The sequence below is a fragment of the Choloepus didactylus genome, chromosome 4 (assembly GCF_015220235.1).
Source record: "Choloepus didactylus isolate mChoDid1 chromosome 4, mChoDid1.pri, whole genome shotgun sequence".
NCBI lineage: Eukaryota > Metazoa > Chordata > Mammalia > Pilosa > Megalonychidae > Choloepus > Choloepus didactylus.
This window is the reverse complement of record NC_051310.1, coordinates 41,639,544-41,655,308: the sequence shown is the minus strand read 5'-3', so window position 1 is coordinate 41,655,308 and position 15,765 is coordinate 41,639,544. Positions and strand designations below refer to the sequence as shown.

Here is a 15,765-nt window from a genome sequence, read left to right as displayed (position 1 = left end):
TTGAGTTTTCCAATCTAATGACAGCTTTCAACATTTTCATTGAGAAGTATGATATCTTGTAATAGGTTTGTTTGTAGATCCCTTTATCAGATTAACCTCATTCAATTCTGTTATTGGTTTGTAAAGAGGTTTTATTGTTGTTGCTTTTAATCATGAATGTATGTTGAATTTTTTTCTGCATTTCTTGAGATGATTATGTAATTTTTATCCTTTATTCTGTTTGTGTGGCAAAATACATTGACTGATTTTTGAATTTCTAGAATGAAACAAAGTTGGTCATTGTATCTTACTTTTTTTATACATTGCTGAGTCATTCTGCTGATGTGTTTTAAAGGATTTTTTTTAATCTGTTTGTAAGCAATATTGTCCTGTAATTTTCATTTCTTGAAATGTCCTTGTTATGTTTTTTTAAATTCAATTTTATTGAGATTGTTCACATACCATACAGTCATCCAGAGTGCACAATCAGTTTCCCATGGTACCATAATTCTGTTGTGCATCCATCACCACAATTAATTTTTTTTCAATTTTTAGAACATTTTCATTACTCCAGAAAATAAATAAAAACAAAAAAGAAAACTCAAATCCTCCCATACCCAAAACCACCCCCTCCACTATTGACTCATAGTATTGATATAGTACATTTGTTACTGTTGATGAAAAAATGTTAAAATACTACTAACTGTAGTACATAGTTTGCAGTAGGTATATTTTTTCCTTATATACTCCTCTATTATTAACTTTTAGTTATAGTGTCATACGTTTCTTCTAGTTCATGAAAGAGTTTTCTAATATTTGTGCAGTTAATCACAGATATTGTCCACCACAAGATTCACAGTTTTATACATTCCCATATTTTAACCTCCAACTTTCTTTCTGGTGACATATGTGACTCGAAGCTTCCCTTTTTCGCCGCATTCACACACCATTCAGCACTGTTGGTTATTCTCACAATAACGTGCTACCAACACCTCTGTCCATTTCCAAACACTTAAGTTCAACCTAGTTAAACATTTTGCTCATAATAAGCAACCGCTCCCCATTCTTTAGCTGCATTCTATGTGCTGGTAACTTAAATTTCATGTCTATGAGTTTACATATAATAATTAGTTCATATCAGTGAGACCATACAATATTTGTCCTTTTGTGTCTGACTAATTTCACTCAGTATAGTACCCTCAAGATTTCTCCATCAACCCGTTCTTGTTTTTTTTAAGATGATTTTGTTCACACACCATACATTCCATACTAAGTGAACAATCAGTGGTTCCCTGTATAATCTTGTATTTTTGCATTTACCACCATTGCCACTATGTATATAAGGACATCGTCATTTATTCCACAAAGGAGGAGGAAGAGTCAAAGAAAGTAGAGAGACAAAAGAAAAAGAAAAAGAAAGAAAAAAAATGATAGCTAAAAAGCAACGAAAGGAAAGATGGAATTAAACTAAAGTATAATAAAAGAGTCAGATAACATCACCAATGCCAAGAGTCCCATACTCCTCTCTTATATCCCCCTCTTATAGACATTTAGCTTTGGTATATTGTTTTTGTTACATTAAAGGAAGCATAATACAATGTTTCTGTTAACTATAGTCTCTAGTTTTCATTGATTGTATTTTTTCCCCAATATCACCCCATTTTTAACACCTTGCAAGGTTGGCATTCATTTGTTCTCTGTCATATAAAAACATATTTTTACATTTAATTACAATTCTTGAGCACTCTAGTTTTTGCTAAATTATACAGTCCCAGTCTTTATCTTTCCTCTTTCCTTCTGGAGTCCCAAATACTCCTAACCTTCCTCTTTCAACCATACTCACAGTCATCTTTGTTCAATGTACTTACATTGCTGTGCTACTGTCACTCAAAATTGTGTTCCAAACCTGTCACTCCTGTATTTTCTTTCTGTCTGCAGTGCTTCCTTTAGTGTTTCCTGTAAGTAGGTATCTTGTTCACCAACTCTCTTATTGTCTGTTTGTCAGAGAATATTTTAAGCTGTTCCTCATATTTGAAGGACAGTTTAGCCGAATATAGGATTCTTGGTTGGCGGTTTTTCTCTTTCAGTATCTTAAATATATCACATCACTTCCTTCTTGCCTCCATGGTTTCTACTGAGAAATCCACATAGTCTTATCAAGCTTTCTTTGTAAGTGATGGATCGCTTTCCTCTTGTTGCCTGCAAGGTCCAGGCAGGTAATGAATAATGTAGAATGGTTGTTTTCATTTTTTAGTACATATGAATATTCTTAAATTTCAGAGAGAAATATGTTCTTTCCCATTTTTCTTTAAACACAAGGCCTCTACAGTCTATCTTTCATTTTCCTAGTTTTGATAGAGACATGGATCTCAAGAAATGTTTCTTCATATTAGAAGAAGTGTTGTATGAGTTCATTGATAAATGGCAAATGATAATTGACCTCAGTGTTGAAAAAGACATTATGGTGAAATTAGAGAATTCATGAGTCTAGTAAATGCAATTTAAGCCAAGCGTTGCCAGATTGTTCAATTCTTTAAACAGGAATTTGGAATATGGATTTTTTAAAATGTGAACTCTACTAATTTTAGCATTCTGGTACAAGTTTTTAAATATGTGGAGATTAAAAAACAACAATGGTAAACATGTCTATAGTCCAGCAGATGGGTACATGGGCCACTAATTTATGTCCTCTAATTTACATTGTTTTCCTAAGTGATTTCATCTAATTTCATGGCTTTAAATAGCTTTTCATATTTACCTGCCTACTTCACATCTCCCCTTGCAGGTCTTAAGTCATCTGAAACTTAACTTACTTCTAACAGAACTTTTGATTTTTCTTCTTAAATCTGTCTTCCCAAACCCTAGTCTTCCCACCTTTAAGATTAAAATCTGTGAGATATCTTCCTCCCTACATGGTTGTTGAACAAGTTAGCAAAGTGAGTGAAGGCACAAACAGACAGTTATAGTGTATTAAATTTATTTAATGGCAATATATCTGGAAATTCAAAGAACTGTTTATATAAAGCAGGAAATAATGTAGCACGCTATCAATAGAGGTATGACTTTTCAGAGTTCATTGAGTTACCTGTGGTGATGTGCAACTGTGGTTTAATCACCTGTGCAAGGTGAGAGTTCTACCACGTTTTAGAAGCTATTGTTGAGTTTCTCTTGGGGAAGTGGGCGTAGAAATGTTGATATACCTTTCTTACCCCCTGACTCTTGCTTGATCTCTTTTAAAGACTCTGGCTACATACATCCTAACTTAACAGGGGCAAATAACTGGTAGAATAAAGATTGAGTGAAGTGAAGGTCCTTTTCTCAAGAGCATCCATCTGCAGACCCATGCTTTGGGCATGTCTGAGGTCTACTCTCTTATCCTTAATTCCTCCCTTCCCACTTAGGAAGTATTATCAGGGCTACCTCCAAAATGTATTTTGAATACATCCATTCCTCTACCTTTCCTTAAACTACCTCCCTAGTTTAAGCCTCAGCTATCTCTCATTTAGGCTATTGGAATATCCTCCTGACTAGCTTTGTGCTTTCATTTTTGAACCCCAGCAATCCCTTCTCCATACAGTAACCAAAGGGATCTTTCAAAGATGCATTTAAGATTATGTCACTCCTTTGCTTAAAATATTTCCATCATTTAGAATAAAATCCAGACATTTTACTTACAAGGTCTTATATGCTCTGGCTTCTCTCTCTTCCCATCCTCCTCTTGCTACTCTCCAGCCATATTGGGCCTTCATTCTTTTGCTTGAGCAAGGCAAACTCTTTCTTTTCTCAAAGGTCTAAATTTAACTGATACACAGACTTCACAGACTGTGTGCACTCCCTGCTCCAATCCAGATGATCCTAAATCATCCTCTACCCTCTGCTGCCATCTTGGGGTCATAGGAAGAATCTTGGGCATTTCCAGAAAATTTTATCAGCTCTGGATTTTAAGAACCTGAAGCTAAAATGGATTATCCATTAGCCCTCAGGAAGGAGAATTTTTAAAGCAGTGCTAAGTTAATCACTAAAGTATAGAAAACAGTATTAGAAATTTTTGATGGCATCTATCATTTAAAATTTTTATTTCTGTGTATATTTAATAATGTAAATAATACATTAGTACAGTTATATTTATATAGTTACTTTTATAGTTATTATAAATAAACTACATACATACATATTAAATGCGTATGTCCCAAACATTTTTTATGTGTGTTGACTAATCAAAAAGAAATTAGAATCATGCAGCTGCTGTGGAATGTGGTTTGGTAGTTCCTCAGGAAGCTAGGTATAGAGTTGCCCTATGATCTGGCAATCCTGCTACTCAGTATATACCCAGAAGAACTGAAAGCAGGGACACGAACAGACATTTGCACATCAGTGTTCATAGTGGCATTATTCACAATATTGCCAAAAGATGGAAACAACACAAGTGTCCATCAACTGATGAGTGGATAAACAAAATGTGGTATGTACAGACAATGGAATATTGTTCAGCAGTAAGAAGGAATGAAGTCCTGATGCATGTGACAACATGGATGAACCGTGAGGACATTATGTTGAGTGAAATAAGTCAGATACAAAAGGACAAATATTGTATGATCTCACTAATAAGAACTTTTAAATTCCTAGTAGGAAAACTTTTATTATAATGCATTGGTCCTTTTTTTTTTTTTAAATACAGTTTTATTGAGCTATATTCACATATACAGTCATCCGTGGTATACAATCAACTGTTCACAGTACCATCATGTAGTTGTGCATTCATCACCCCAGTCTATTTTTTGAACATTTTCCTTATATCAGAAAAGTAAAAATAAGAATAAAAATAGGAGTAAAAAAAGAGCACCCAAATCACCACGCTCCACCCACCCCACCCCCCAGTTTTCATTTAGTTTTTGTCCCCATTTTTCTACTCATCCATCCATACACTGGATAAAGGGAGTGTGATCCACAAGGCTTTCACAATCACACTATCACCCGTTGTAAGCTACATTGTTATACAATCATTTTCAAGAGTCAAGGCTACTGGGTTGGAGTTTCATACTTTCAGGTATTTACTTCTAGCTATTCCAATACATTAAAACCTTAAAAGGGTTATCTATATAGTACGTAAGAGTGCCCACCAGAGTGACCTCTGGATTCCATTTGGAATCTCTCAGCCACTGAAACTTTATTTTGTTTCATTTTGCATCCCCCTTTTGGTCAAGAATATGTTCTCAATTCCAAGATGTCAGGTCCAGATTCATCCTTGGGAGTCATATCCTGCGTTGCCAGGGAGATTTACACCCCTGGGAGTCAGATCCCTCGTAGTGGGGAGGGCAGTGAGTTCACCTGCCGAGTTGGGTTAGCTAGAGAGAGGGGGCCACATCTAAGCAACAAAGTGGTACTCGGGGAGACTCTTAGGCACAATTATAAGCAGGTTTAGCCTCTCCTTTTCAGTAACAAGCTTCATAAGGGCAAGCCCCAAGATAGAGGACTTGGCATACCAAACCGCCAGTCCTCCATGTTTGTGAGAACATCAACAACAATCCAAGTGAGGAAGTCCAACATTTCTGCATTTCCCCCAGCTCCTCAGGGGGCCCTTGCATATATATTTTTATTCTCTGCCCAAATTACTTTGGGATGTGTCAATGCATGAGCTCTTAAGCATAATCTAGAAACACTATTTAAAAGAAAAGCCAACTCAATATAGCTAGCTTTCATCTATATATCTAATGGATTTTAGACAATGGAACCTGACTGTAAAGGGGTAGAATGACCTGGCCTTAGAAATTTGCAGTGGGAGTTATGTCACATTAGCAGTGCTGCATATTACAAGTAGAGATGTATAACTTTTTCTTGGAGAGAGCTGGCATTAGAGAGGGAATTATTCATTAATAAAAAAGGAGATTTGGCCACAACCAGATAAATTGTTATGGAACAGGAACCAGTAGTCAAGTTTTTTCTAGGTCTTTTTGACCTTGGCAGAGCCCCAAGAAATAAATACTTTAAGAGATCAAACTGGCATGCTTTCATTTGAGATTAATGGAAATAGCCCTGACTGATAAAGCAGTGTTTGAGAATGGAACTCCTAAGGCTTTTTGTGAGTTAAAGCATGGTTTTACTCAGCATTCAAGTAGAAGCTGAGATCCAAGGCCTTCCTGAATCTTGTTCTTAGGGGCAAATTGTTGTGATCTTGACTATTTCCTCTTTGTGATTTTGGTCACCTCAACTGTGAAACATCCCTCATCTGGTTTCTTTTTTTTTTTTTTTTTTTTTAATTGAGAAATATTCACATACCACACAAACCTTCCAAAGTATTCAGTCACCAGCTCACAGTATCATCACAAGGTTGTGTATTACATCCCCATGATCAATTTAGAACATTTTCATTACTGCAGAACAGAAATAAGAACTTAAATGTTTGGGAATGGAAAGAGGGGATGGTAGCTCCTTATCGGGATCATAAGTAATAGTGCCGTTTTGTAGGTGAATTTGATTGAAAGTGGTTGTTTAAAGTCACGTCTGTCACCGATTAACACTACAAATGTAAATAAGTTCTTGCATGAGCTACTACACATTAAAATAATAATAATAATAGATGGGTATATGGGGAAAATATAGCCATTGCAAATAATGGACTATAGTTAATAGTAAAATATTTTAATGTTCTTTCATCACCAATAACGAATTTACTACACCAATACTATTGATTAACAATAGGGGAGGATAAAGGGTATAGGAGGATTTGGGTTTTAATTTTTATTCTTATTTCTGTTATGGGTTCCATGGACTTCTGTTGGGGAATCTTTAATTCCTTGAAATTTCATGTGAATTTTTTATGTGCATTTTTCTGGGGAGAACTTTCCTAGCTTTTAGCATTTTCTCAAACTTAGCTGTGACCCCAAAATGATTAAACCTAGATCAGTTAATATATAAAGTTATTTTCATCTCCTAAATGTTCAATAACATTTTCTTTATTTTATGAACAACATTTATCTCTAGAAAATGCTGAGAAAGAACTTTGTATTATCAGGATTTATTATATTGGCAAGTACCATTTATTTACAATACCTCTTTTTAAAAATCATATCTTGAGGCAGTAATAATAAGGTAAATGAGCTGACTAGCATGTACATTAGAGTTTGAATAATGAAAATAGTATGTTTATCATTTGACGCACTGCACCTTAGTCTTTTTTCCCCTAGCCTTTTAAAAGGAGCACATTTAGTATGACTTTGCCAGTGTGTGTCCCAGAGCTCCTCTGTGTCACCTGGTCACTATGGCCAGCTCACATTTTAGGCCTTTGAGTTCAGGCCTCTGTACACTTTATTTAGGCTGCTGCTTCACAGAGTGCATTGCATTTGTTTGCATAGGCTTATTCCTAGGTTTGAACACAAAACCTGGTCAGATGTTCGCTTGGGAAGATAAGGATGTACCTCTTAAATTTTAACGTGCCACAGTTTCATGTTGCACTTGGTGTGAATCTGTTGCAGGTGAACTTGGAAGGCAAAGTCTGTCCTGTGTCTCTCCTACAAATGGCCTCCCCAAGTGGTCTCTGTGTCTTGATTCGCTTGCCAAAACTGATCTGTGGAGGAAAAACATTACCCAAAACATTGCTGGACATTTTGGCTGATGGCACCATTTTAAAAGTTGGAGTGGGATGTTCAGAAGATGCCAGCAAGCTCCTGCAGGATTATGGCCTCACTGTTAAGGGTTACCTGGACCTCCGATACCTAGCTGTGAGGCAGAGGTATGGTTTGTATCTATGTTGGGTGCCTTTAGCTGTGAGGCAAATATGTTAGTAAGATTTGTAGATTACTGGGAATCATTAATGAAATATCTAAAATTTTTTTGGAATCCGGCTTCTGAGATATATATTGAATTTGTGAGGAGATAGTCCAATTTCTGAGATAACTTTAGTTACCTAGAACTGGTCTTTTTAGGAAGAATGTTCATAAGGTTTTTCTGTAAGTTACAGGTTGTAAACTGATGGCCTTACTGGCTAAATGAGGGCTGTAGGCGATTTTTTTCCCCATATGATACTTCTTTGAAATTTTTATTTTAAATCTAGCTGGGCAGTGGTTGTCCTCTTGGATGAGCATGCTGTATTCAATTTACCAGAGCCCCCACCATTCCAACTGTAACCTTAAACTATCTTGAAAGGCTTTGGTGTTTGCAAACCCTGCTTTAGTCCAAAGATGATAGTAGATCTAGACTTTGACTGGGAGGAAGAAAGATTGCCCTTTCCCTTAGAATTCTAATTCTGTGCAAATTTTTTTTGAACTTGTTTTGTTAAGGGGTCACAATTACCTTCTTATGTACATATAAGGTCCTGGTTTGTAAATAACATGGCCTGAAACAGCCTCTCTCCCTGCCTCATCTCATGGCACTGACGCTAAAAGGTTATAGGTGGGATTTGTAAACAAAGAGAAGGACTGATTAAAATCTGCATTTATCATAACTTTTTAGTATAAAATGAAATTTTAATTTGTTAGTTTGGTTTATGTAAATAAAACTCTCATAAGTGAAATATAATAAATTTTTTCAAGGAATACGTTAAAGTCATTGCTATAAAAAATTAAAGTGCTGTAAAAGTATTTGGAGTACAGAAACAGAAACCGCCTTTCATCAGGCCTCCCCTTTTGGTACCACCTCTCCACAGGTGCCCACTGGTGCTCTGTGCTATCAGAGACAGTGTGTAGAGGGCTAAGAGTCAGCTCGTGAGCATCCTGCCTGGGTGGGCATTGCCACTGACCAGCTGTGTGATCCTGGACAGGGTACTGAACTTTACTGTTCTTCAGTTTCCTTGTCTGTAAAGTGGAGATTAATACTGTTCCCATTTCATAAGATTGGTGTGGTGGTTAAATGAGTTAAACTGTGAAGACTGTTTAGCATATAGAGAGTGCTGTGTCAGTTTTAACTATTAACATATATCATCATCATCATCATCATCATCATCATCATCTTCATTGTCATCATCACCACCACCTTGAGCACCATCATCATCTGATTGGTTTACTCTTCCTGACCATTTTCTATGCATTTACAATCTGCTCTATGAATATATAGAAATTAGAGGTATGCTGAATTCTCTTTTTGGCTAAATATACAATGGCCAATTGTCGAAATAAAAATTTGGCCAAGACTGAATATTTCCATGAACTTTGCCGAACATCAGAATGAAGCTAAAATTTTATTAAAATTAAAAATTTTTTATTTTACTATTAAACATTTTAGTAAATGTTTAGTAGTAAAATTTAAAATTTTGACATGGTACAAAAAGCTTGACATCATAGTGCAAGAATTACACTTAGTACTATTGCTCCTGATGCTTGCCTGTGATAGATAGTTGTTACTTTCAACTGACTTTGGGGAGAACAAGTTAAAATTTTGTTTTTTGTTTTTGGTAATGCTGTATTCTTTTCTTCATTCTCTTATACTTTTTATTGCATGTTAATCAAAGGTAATCAAAGGTAATTTATTAAGGAGATTTTTATTCATGATTTTAGAATCTTTTGTAGTGAAATTCAGAAGTGGTAAAGTTGGCATTTTGTTTTTAATTCATCTTCAAGAGATATAAAACCTTCCCAAATATGACATTACAAAAAAAAAAAAAAAGATTAATGACCTAAGTGGAATTAAATAGCTAAAAATTAAACAGTATCCTCAGTGGGGAGAATGGTTTCAAGAATTATGGAATATCCATCGTTGGAAAACTATACAGCCATTCAAAAGAAAGAAATAAGTACATTTGTATTTACTGTCATGGTAGGAGGTCTATGATACATTAAGTGAATAGTGCAAATTGTAGAACACACACAAAAAAAACAAAAGAAATAACATAAAACTTTATTCCTCTAACAATCTGTTTATTTGTGCATAGTGTTAAGAGTGGTTATTCCTGAGGAGTGGAGGCGTGGGGTGGTAAACTTCCACTTTTCACCCATTATACTTCTCTATTTGAATTTTTAATAATAGGCATTCATTACTTTTGTAATTTTTAATAAACCAAAAGAAAGTTCGTCTTCTGCAAATCCTTAATTTACATTAATTGAACCAGGACCTTTTTGTATTTTATATGTGAATTTTACATTTACCTTTTTGTACTTTTAGTTTGTGTCATGTTTGAGGGGAAATGGTGTCAATCAGTTTATTATTGCTTTGTAAGAAAAGACTTCCTTTTTTCATCATTACAATAATTTCATTTTCTACAATATCTGAGAGAATATTGCATGTTCAATGAATGTGAACCTCCAGCTCCAAGCTTCCTGCTCTAAAACTGGTAGTCTGCTTGGTGACCAAGAAGTTGGATTCGTTTATGCATACTTTATGTGTTCGTTATTCTGCATTTATCTTTTGGTAGGAGTCTCCAATCCTTGGACAAATGAAAATTTTCACCACCCTGAAGCTGTTTGTAATTAGAAAAGTGTTCAAGAGTCAGAAAGAATAGGTTATTTGGTTTTATTGTACCTTCACCCCCTCAGTGAAAATAGCCTTATTTTTTTCAAATTTGAAACGTAATACATGAACACTAGCAGATTCAAGTATAGAAAAGTATAAAGAAGATATAAAATCACCCAAAAACCCACACTCAGAGAGAGAACATCACTGATATTTGATTAGTATCTTTCTAGTTATCTCTTTTTGCTTCCTCTCTCATACACACCTAGAATCACGTATGCACATCTGTTATGTAAAATATGTTTAACATAAATGGGACCATATTACATATTTTCTTTCACAGAATTTTTTTTTTTTTTTTGCTTAATTAATATGTCATGGACATCTTTTCACAAAAATATAGATCCACATCCCTATTTTTAATAGCTGTATGGAATTTCATTGCATGGATATTTAACCAGTCTGTTACTGATGGGCATTTAGGTTGTTTCCAGTTCTTTGCCACTATAAATAGTGCTACCATGAAGATCCTTTATGTGCATTTGTCCTTAGGACAAATTCCTACAAGTAGAATTGCTAGATTGGAGAACTTTCACGTTCAAGATTTTGATAGCTATTTATTGTTAAACTGTTTTCCATTAAAGGTTATAAATTTCACAAATTTTAGATGAACTGCCTGATTCTCCATGCTCCATCAATACTAGATACAGTTATTTTTTAAAAAAATTTTCAGTCTAATAGATGAGAAATTGTGTATCATTTTTGTTTTATTTTCTTTGATTTCTAATGAGTTTGAATATCATTTCATCTGTTTATTGGCCATTTATGTATTGTCTTTTTTGAATTGCTTGTCGTTCATGTCTTTTGCCCATTTTTAATAGATGGTTTTATTCATTTCTTATAGAAACAATTTGCACTATAACGGGCTTAGCTTGAAATCACTTGCTGAGACTGTTTTGAACTTTCAACTTGACAAGTCCCTTCTACTTCGTTGCAGCAACTGGGATGCTGAGAATCTTACTGAGGACCAGGTACTTCTTACTGGAGTAATTGAAGAATGGAAGAGTCATTGCTTCTTAAGTATAATTGCTTTTCAAAGTCTAATCCTCAAATATGATATAAGTATTGGGCTGAAATATCTTAAAATGGCTTCATTGGTCAGTGATATGCAAGATGAGTGGTCTATGATGATACAGATGCTACTTAAATAAGAGAGTAAGAGTACCTATTTTTTTTTTGAGCACTTATTATATGTTAGGCATTTCAGAAACTGTAATTTTAAAAATCATGACTACAAATGCATAATTTAAAATCCGTAGTGTTATAAGACTTATTATAATAAGACATAATACTTCCCTGTCTTAATTTTCCCCATACCTAATTCCCCTCCTTCTTCTCAAAGGCAACCATTTTTATTACTTTCTGGTAATTACCATTTCTCTCTTCTGATAAGTACCATAATATTTCTAAATTACATACATAAATTGCTCTTATTTTTTTTCAAATTTGTAGATTTTGACTTCAACCCCAGGCTCTTTAACAGAACTATAGATTTCCTCTGGGCGGGTACAGAAACATCAGTGCTGTTGGAGCCATCCCTCCTGCAGACCTCTGTCGTCCTGCTCCTCTCAGGACTGATTGAACTCCAGGCCTGCTGTCCAGCTTTCATCCTGGAAATTCCCTTTACCTCTCTTCTGTGATAGAGCCTCTGTTTTCTAGATTCCATGTCTTTTTCCTTTTTTTGTTTTGGTGGAGTACATGTATAAGAGCTTCCTGAGAAGGAAATTTGGGAGTTAATTTATGACCCTCTGCATGTGTGAAAAGGTATTTGATCTCCCTCTCTCTTCACCAATTGTTTGGTTGAGTGTGGAATTTTAGGTTCCTTCAGAGCTTTGAAAGCAGTGCTCATTACCTTCTACCTTCTAGTGTTGACATTGAATATGTGACTTGTTTTCTCTCTGGAAGATATTTTCTTTATCCTTAGCCTTTTCAGATTCGTAATGCTGTTTATTAGAGTGGGCTGTTTTTCATTCTTCGGACTGGAATTCAGCTTCCTTTCAATCTGGAAGCTCATGTCTTTCAGTTCAGGAAATTTCTCTCATATAATTTCTCTGAAAATTTCTTATCTTTCCTTCTGTTTTTAGAATTTGAATTATGTGGATATTGGACCCCCTAAAACTGATCCTCTGATTTTCTTATATTTTCTCTCCTATTTTCCATATTTATCTTCTTTCGTTTTACTTTCTAGGACGTTTCCTGAAGTTTATACTTCTATTGAATTTTTAATTATTCCTATTATGTTTTTAAGTTAGAAGAGCTCCTTGGTCTTCTCTGAATACTCATTAAAAATTTTTTTAATATAATTTATTTTGAAATGATTTCAAATTTAAAGAAAAGTCACAAGGAGAGTACAATAATTTTCTTGTCTTAAATGTGATTTCCTAATCATAAATGTTTACCATATTTTATTTCTTCTCTCTCTTTTTGTTACTTTTTCTGATCAATTTGAGAGCAAGTTTCAGACATGATCCTGTATTACCCCTAAGTATTTCACTGTGTATTTCCCCCACACAAGTGCATTCTCCTATAACCTTCGTGCAACCCTCCCAATCAGGAAATTAACACTGATACCCTACCATCTTAATCCACAGACCTCGTTCAGATTTCGCCAACTGTCTGAATAATGTCTCTTTTTTCTTTGTGGTCCAGGATCCAATCCAGCATCACACATGAATACTCATTTTTTTTTCCAAATATAATTTTATTGAGATATATTCATATACCATACAGTCATCCAAAGTGTAAAATCAGTTGTTCACAGTATCATTACATGGTTGTGCATCATCGCTACAATTTTTGAACATTTTCGTTACTCCAAAAAATAAGAGTAAGAATAAAAATAAAAGTAAAAAAGAACACCCAAAACATCTCATACTCCTTTCCCCCGCCCCCCTCTTTTTCATTTACTTTTTGTCCCCCTTTCTTCTACTCATTTGTCCACATACTGGATAAAGAGAGTATGAGCCACAAGGTTTTCACAATCACACAGTCACACCATATAAGCTGTATAGTTATGGGATTGTCTTTAAGAATCAAGGATACTGGATTTCAGTTCAACAGTTTCAGGTATTTCCTTCCAGTTTGAATACTCATTTTAAAAGTAGTTTTCTGGTTTTTTTTAGTGGATGTAATCTCTTCTCTTTTCTTTGGATATTTCTGAAGTTTTCTTCTGGTCTTTACATTGCCTCTTTTTCTTCTGAGTTCTTTTTTAAAAAAACTTGTCTTTCAAGTTGAAGCTTTTTTCAAAAGTTTAAATATTTGTCCATTCATATTTTAGAAGGAAGCATCAAAAAGCTGATTGGATCCATCAAATGATGAATGGATAAATAAAATGTGGTATATCCATACAATGGAATATTATTGTCAATAAAAAGAATACATGCTACAATATGGATGAACCTTGAAAACATTATGCTAGTAAAAGAAATCAATCAAAAAAGACCGTACATTGTATGATTCCATTTATATGAAATATCCAGAATAGGCAAATCTATAGAGACTGAAAGTAAATTAGTGATTGCCTAGGGCTAGGGGATCTAGGGAGAAATGGGAGATAACTTTTAGTGGGTACTGGGTTTCTTTTTGGGTGATGAAAATGTTCTGAAATTGATTGTGTTGATGGTTGCACACCTCTGTAAATATACTTTAAAAACCACTGAATTTTGTACTTTAAATAGGTGAATTGTGTAGTACATGAATTGTATCTCCATAAAGTTGTTAATCAAAAAAAAAGTTGATTGGAAGTGGCAGCTACATGCAATGTCTGATACTTTAATGAATCTTGAACCAGGGATCCTAAATCCTGAACCTCCTTAAAAAAGGCATTGTTGGTACCATTGGACCAATTATAGTAGACCTGTATATTAGCTAATGTTCTGTCAATGTGTTGTGTCAACATTAAAGTTCTTGGGTGTGATGATGTGATTATATAAGCGAGTGTCCTGGTTCTTAGGAGATACATGTTGAAGTATTTAGGAATGAAGTGTCATAACAGATGCAACCTAACTTCTTTGAAATGTCTTCAGAAAAAAAAAAGTGAGCATGTAGTGTATGTATTACAAAGAGATAAAAACAACAAAAACACTGACAATCATAAATGTAGATGAGAAGTATATGGGTGCCCATGTATTATTCTTTTAACTTTTCTATAGGTTTAAAAACTTTGAAAATAAAACTTTGGGGGTGGTGTGGGGGAAGCTAATTGCTACCAAATTTGAAAGCAAATTTGTGATCAATAATGTTAGAAACAGAGCTGTACCTGGAAGAAAACAAAGGCTCACCCAACTGTGGAGGAGAAAAGAAATTTATTTTCATTCTTGGAAGAGCGGGTGCATGACCAAAAGAAAATGGAATGGTCGGCGCCCTGAACAAAGGAAAGCAGCACTATATGTGTGTGTGTGTGTGTGTGTGTGTGTGTGTGTGTGTGTGTGTATACACATATATATATGTATATGTATATATAGTTTTTTTTTTTTTTACTTTTTATTTTGAAATAAATTCAAACTTACAGGACAGTTGCAAAAATAATACAAAACCCATACACAGAACTCCAGCCTACCCCAACCCCCCTCCACCGATAACCAGATCTACCACCTTTAATATTTTGTCACTTTACCATTTCTTTCTTTCCCTCCCTATCATTCATCATCTAGTGCTCTGTCTTCTGAACATATGAGAGCAAGTTGTACACATCCTTGAGCAAATAATATAGTTCACATATACATTTCCTATGAACAAGAATATTCATTTATGTAATCACATTAAGTGTAGTTAAGAAATTCAAGAAATTTAACATTGATATAAAACTTACATACTATATTTCATTTTTTTCTTACATCCCAATTGTGTCCTTTTGAGCCTTTTCTCCTCTATTCTTAGATCTCATCCAGGATCCTCTATGGCATTTAATTAATTTAATTATCTATTTAGACTGTCTTTTTTTTCAATTGTGGAAACATATATACAGCATAAATCTTCCCATTCCAACCCCTCCCAAGCATTCCATGTAATGGGATTAATCACATTCACAATGTTGCAATGCCATCACCTTCCCACCATCCGTTATTAGAAATTTCCCTTCACCCCAAACAGAAACCCTATACTCATTTCTTATTAACTCCTCATTGCCCCTTCCCCCACTTCTCATAACCCATACTCTACTTTTCATCTCTATAATCATATTCTCTGATACTTTCTTTGTGTTTACTGTGGGGCTTAAATTTAACATCCTAAATCTATAACAATCTTGTTTTCTTTGATAGCAACTTAACTTCAATAGGACACATAAACTATGTTCCCATACTCCTCCATTCCCCCAACTTTATGTAGTTCTTGTTAAAAATTACA

General features: G+C 34.6%; 1 protein-coding gene across 7 annotated transcripts in view; it reads left to right on the top strand.

The window, feature by feature from the left end:
• Positions 1 to 15,765, top strand: part of EXD2 (exonuclease 3'-5' domain containing 2) — a 106,026-nt gene that overhangs the window by 51,303 nt on the left and 38,958 nt on the right. For all 7 annotated transcript variants that reach the window (XM_037832448.1, XM_037832447.1, XM_037832446.1 and 4 more), the window contains 2 exons: positions 7,452 to 7,708; positions 11,264 to 11,390. In XM_037832448.1, coding sequence (XP_037688376.1) covers positions 7,452 to 7,708; positions 11,264 to 11,390 — 384 coding nt within the window. The remainder of the gene's footprint in view (positions 1 to 7,451; positions 7,709 to 11,263; positions 11,391 to 15,765) is intronic.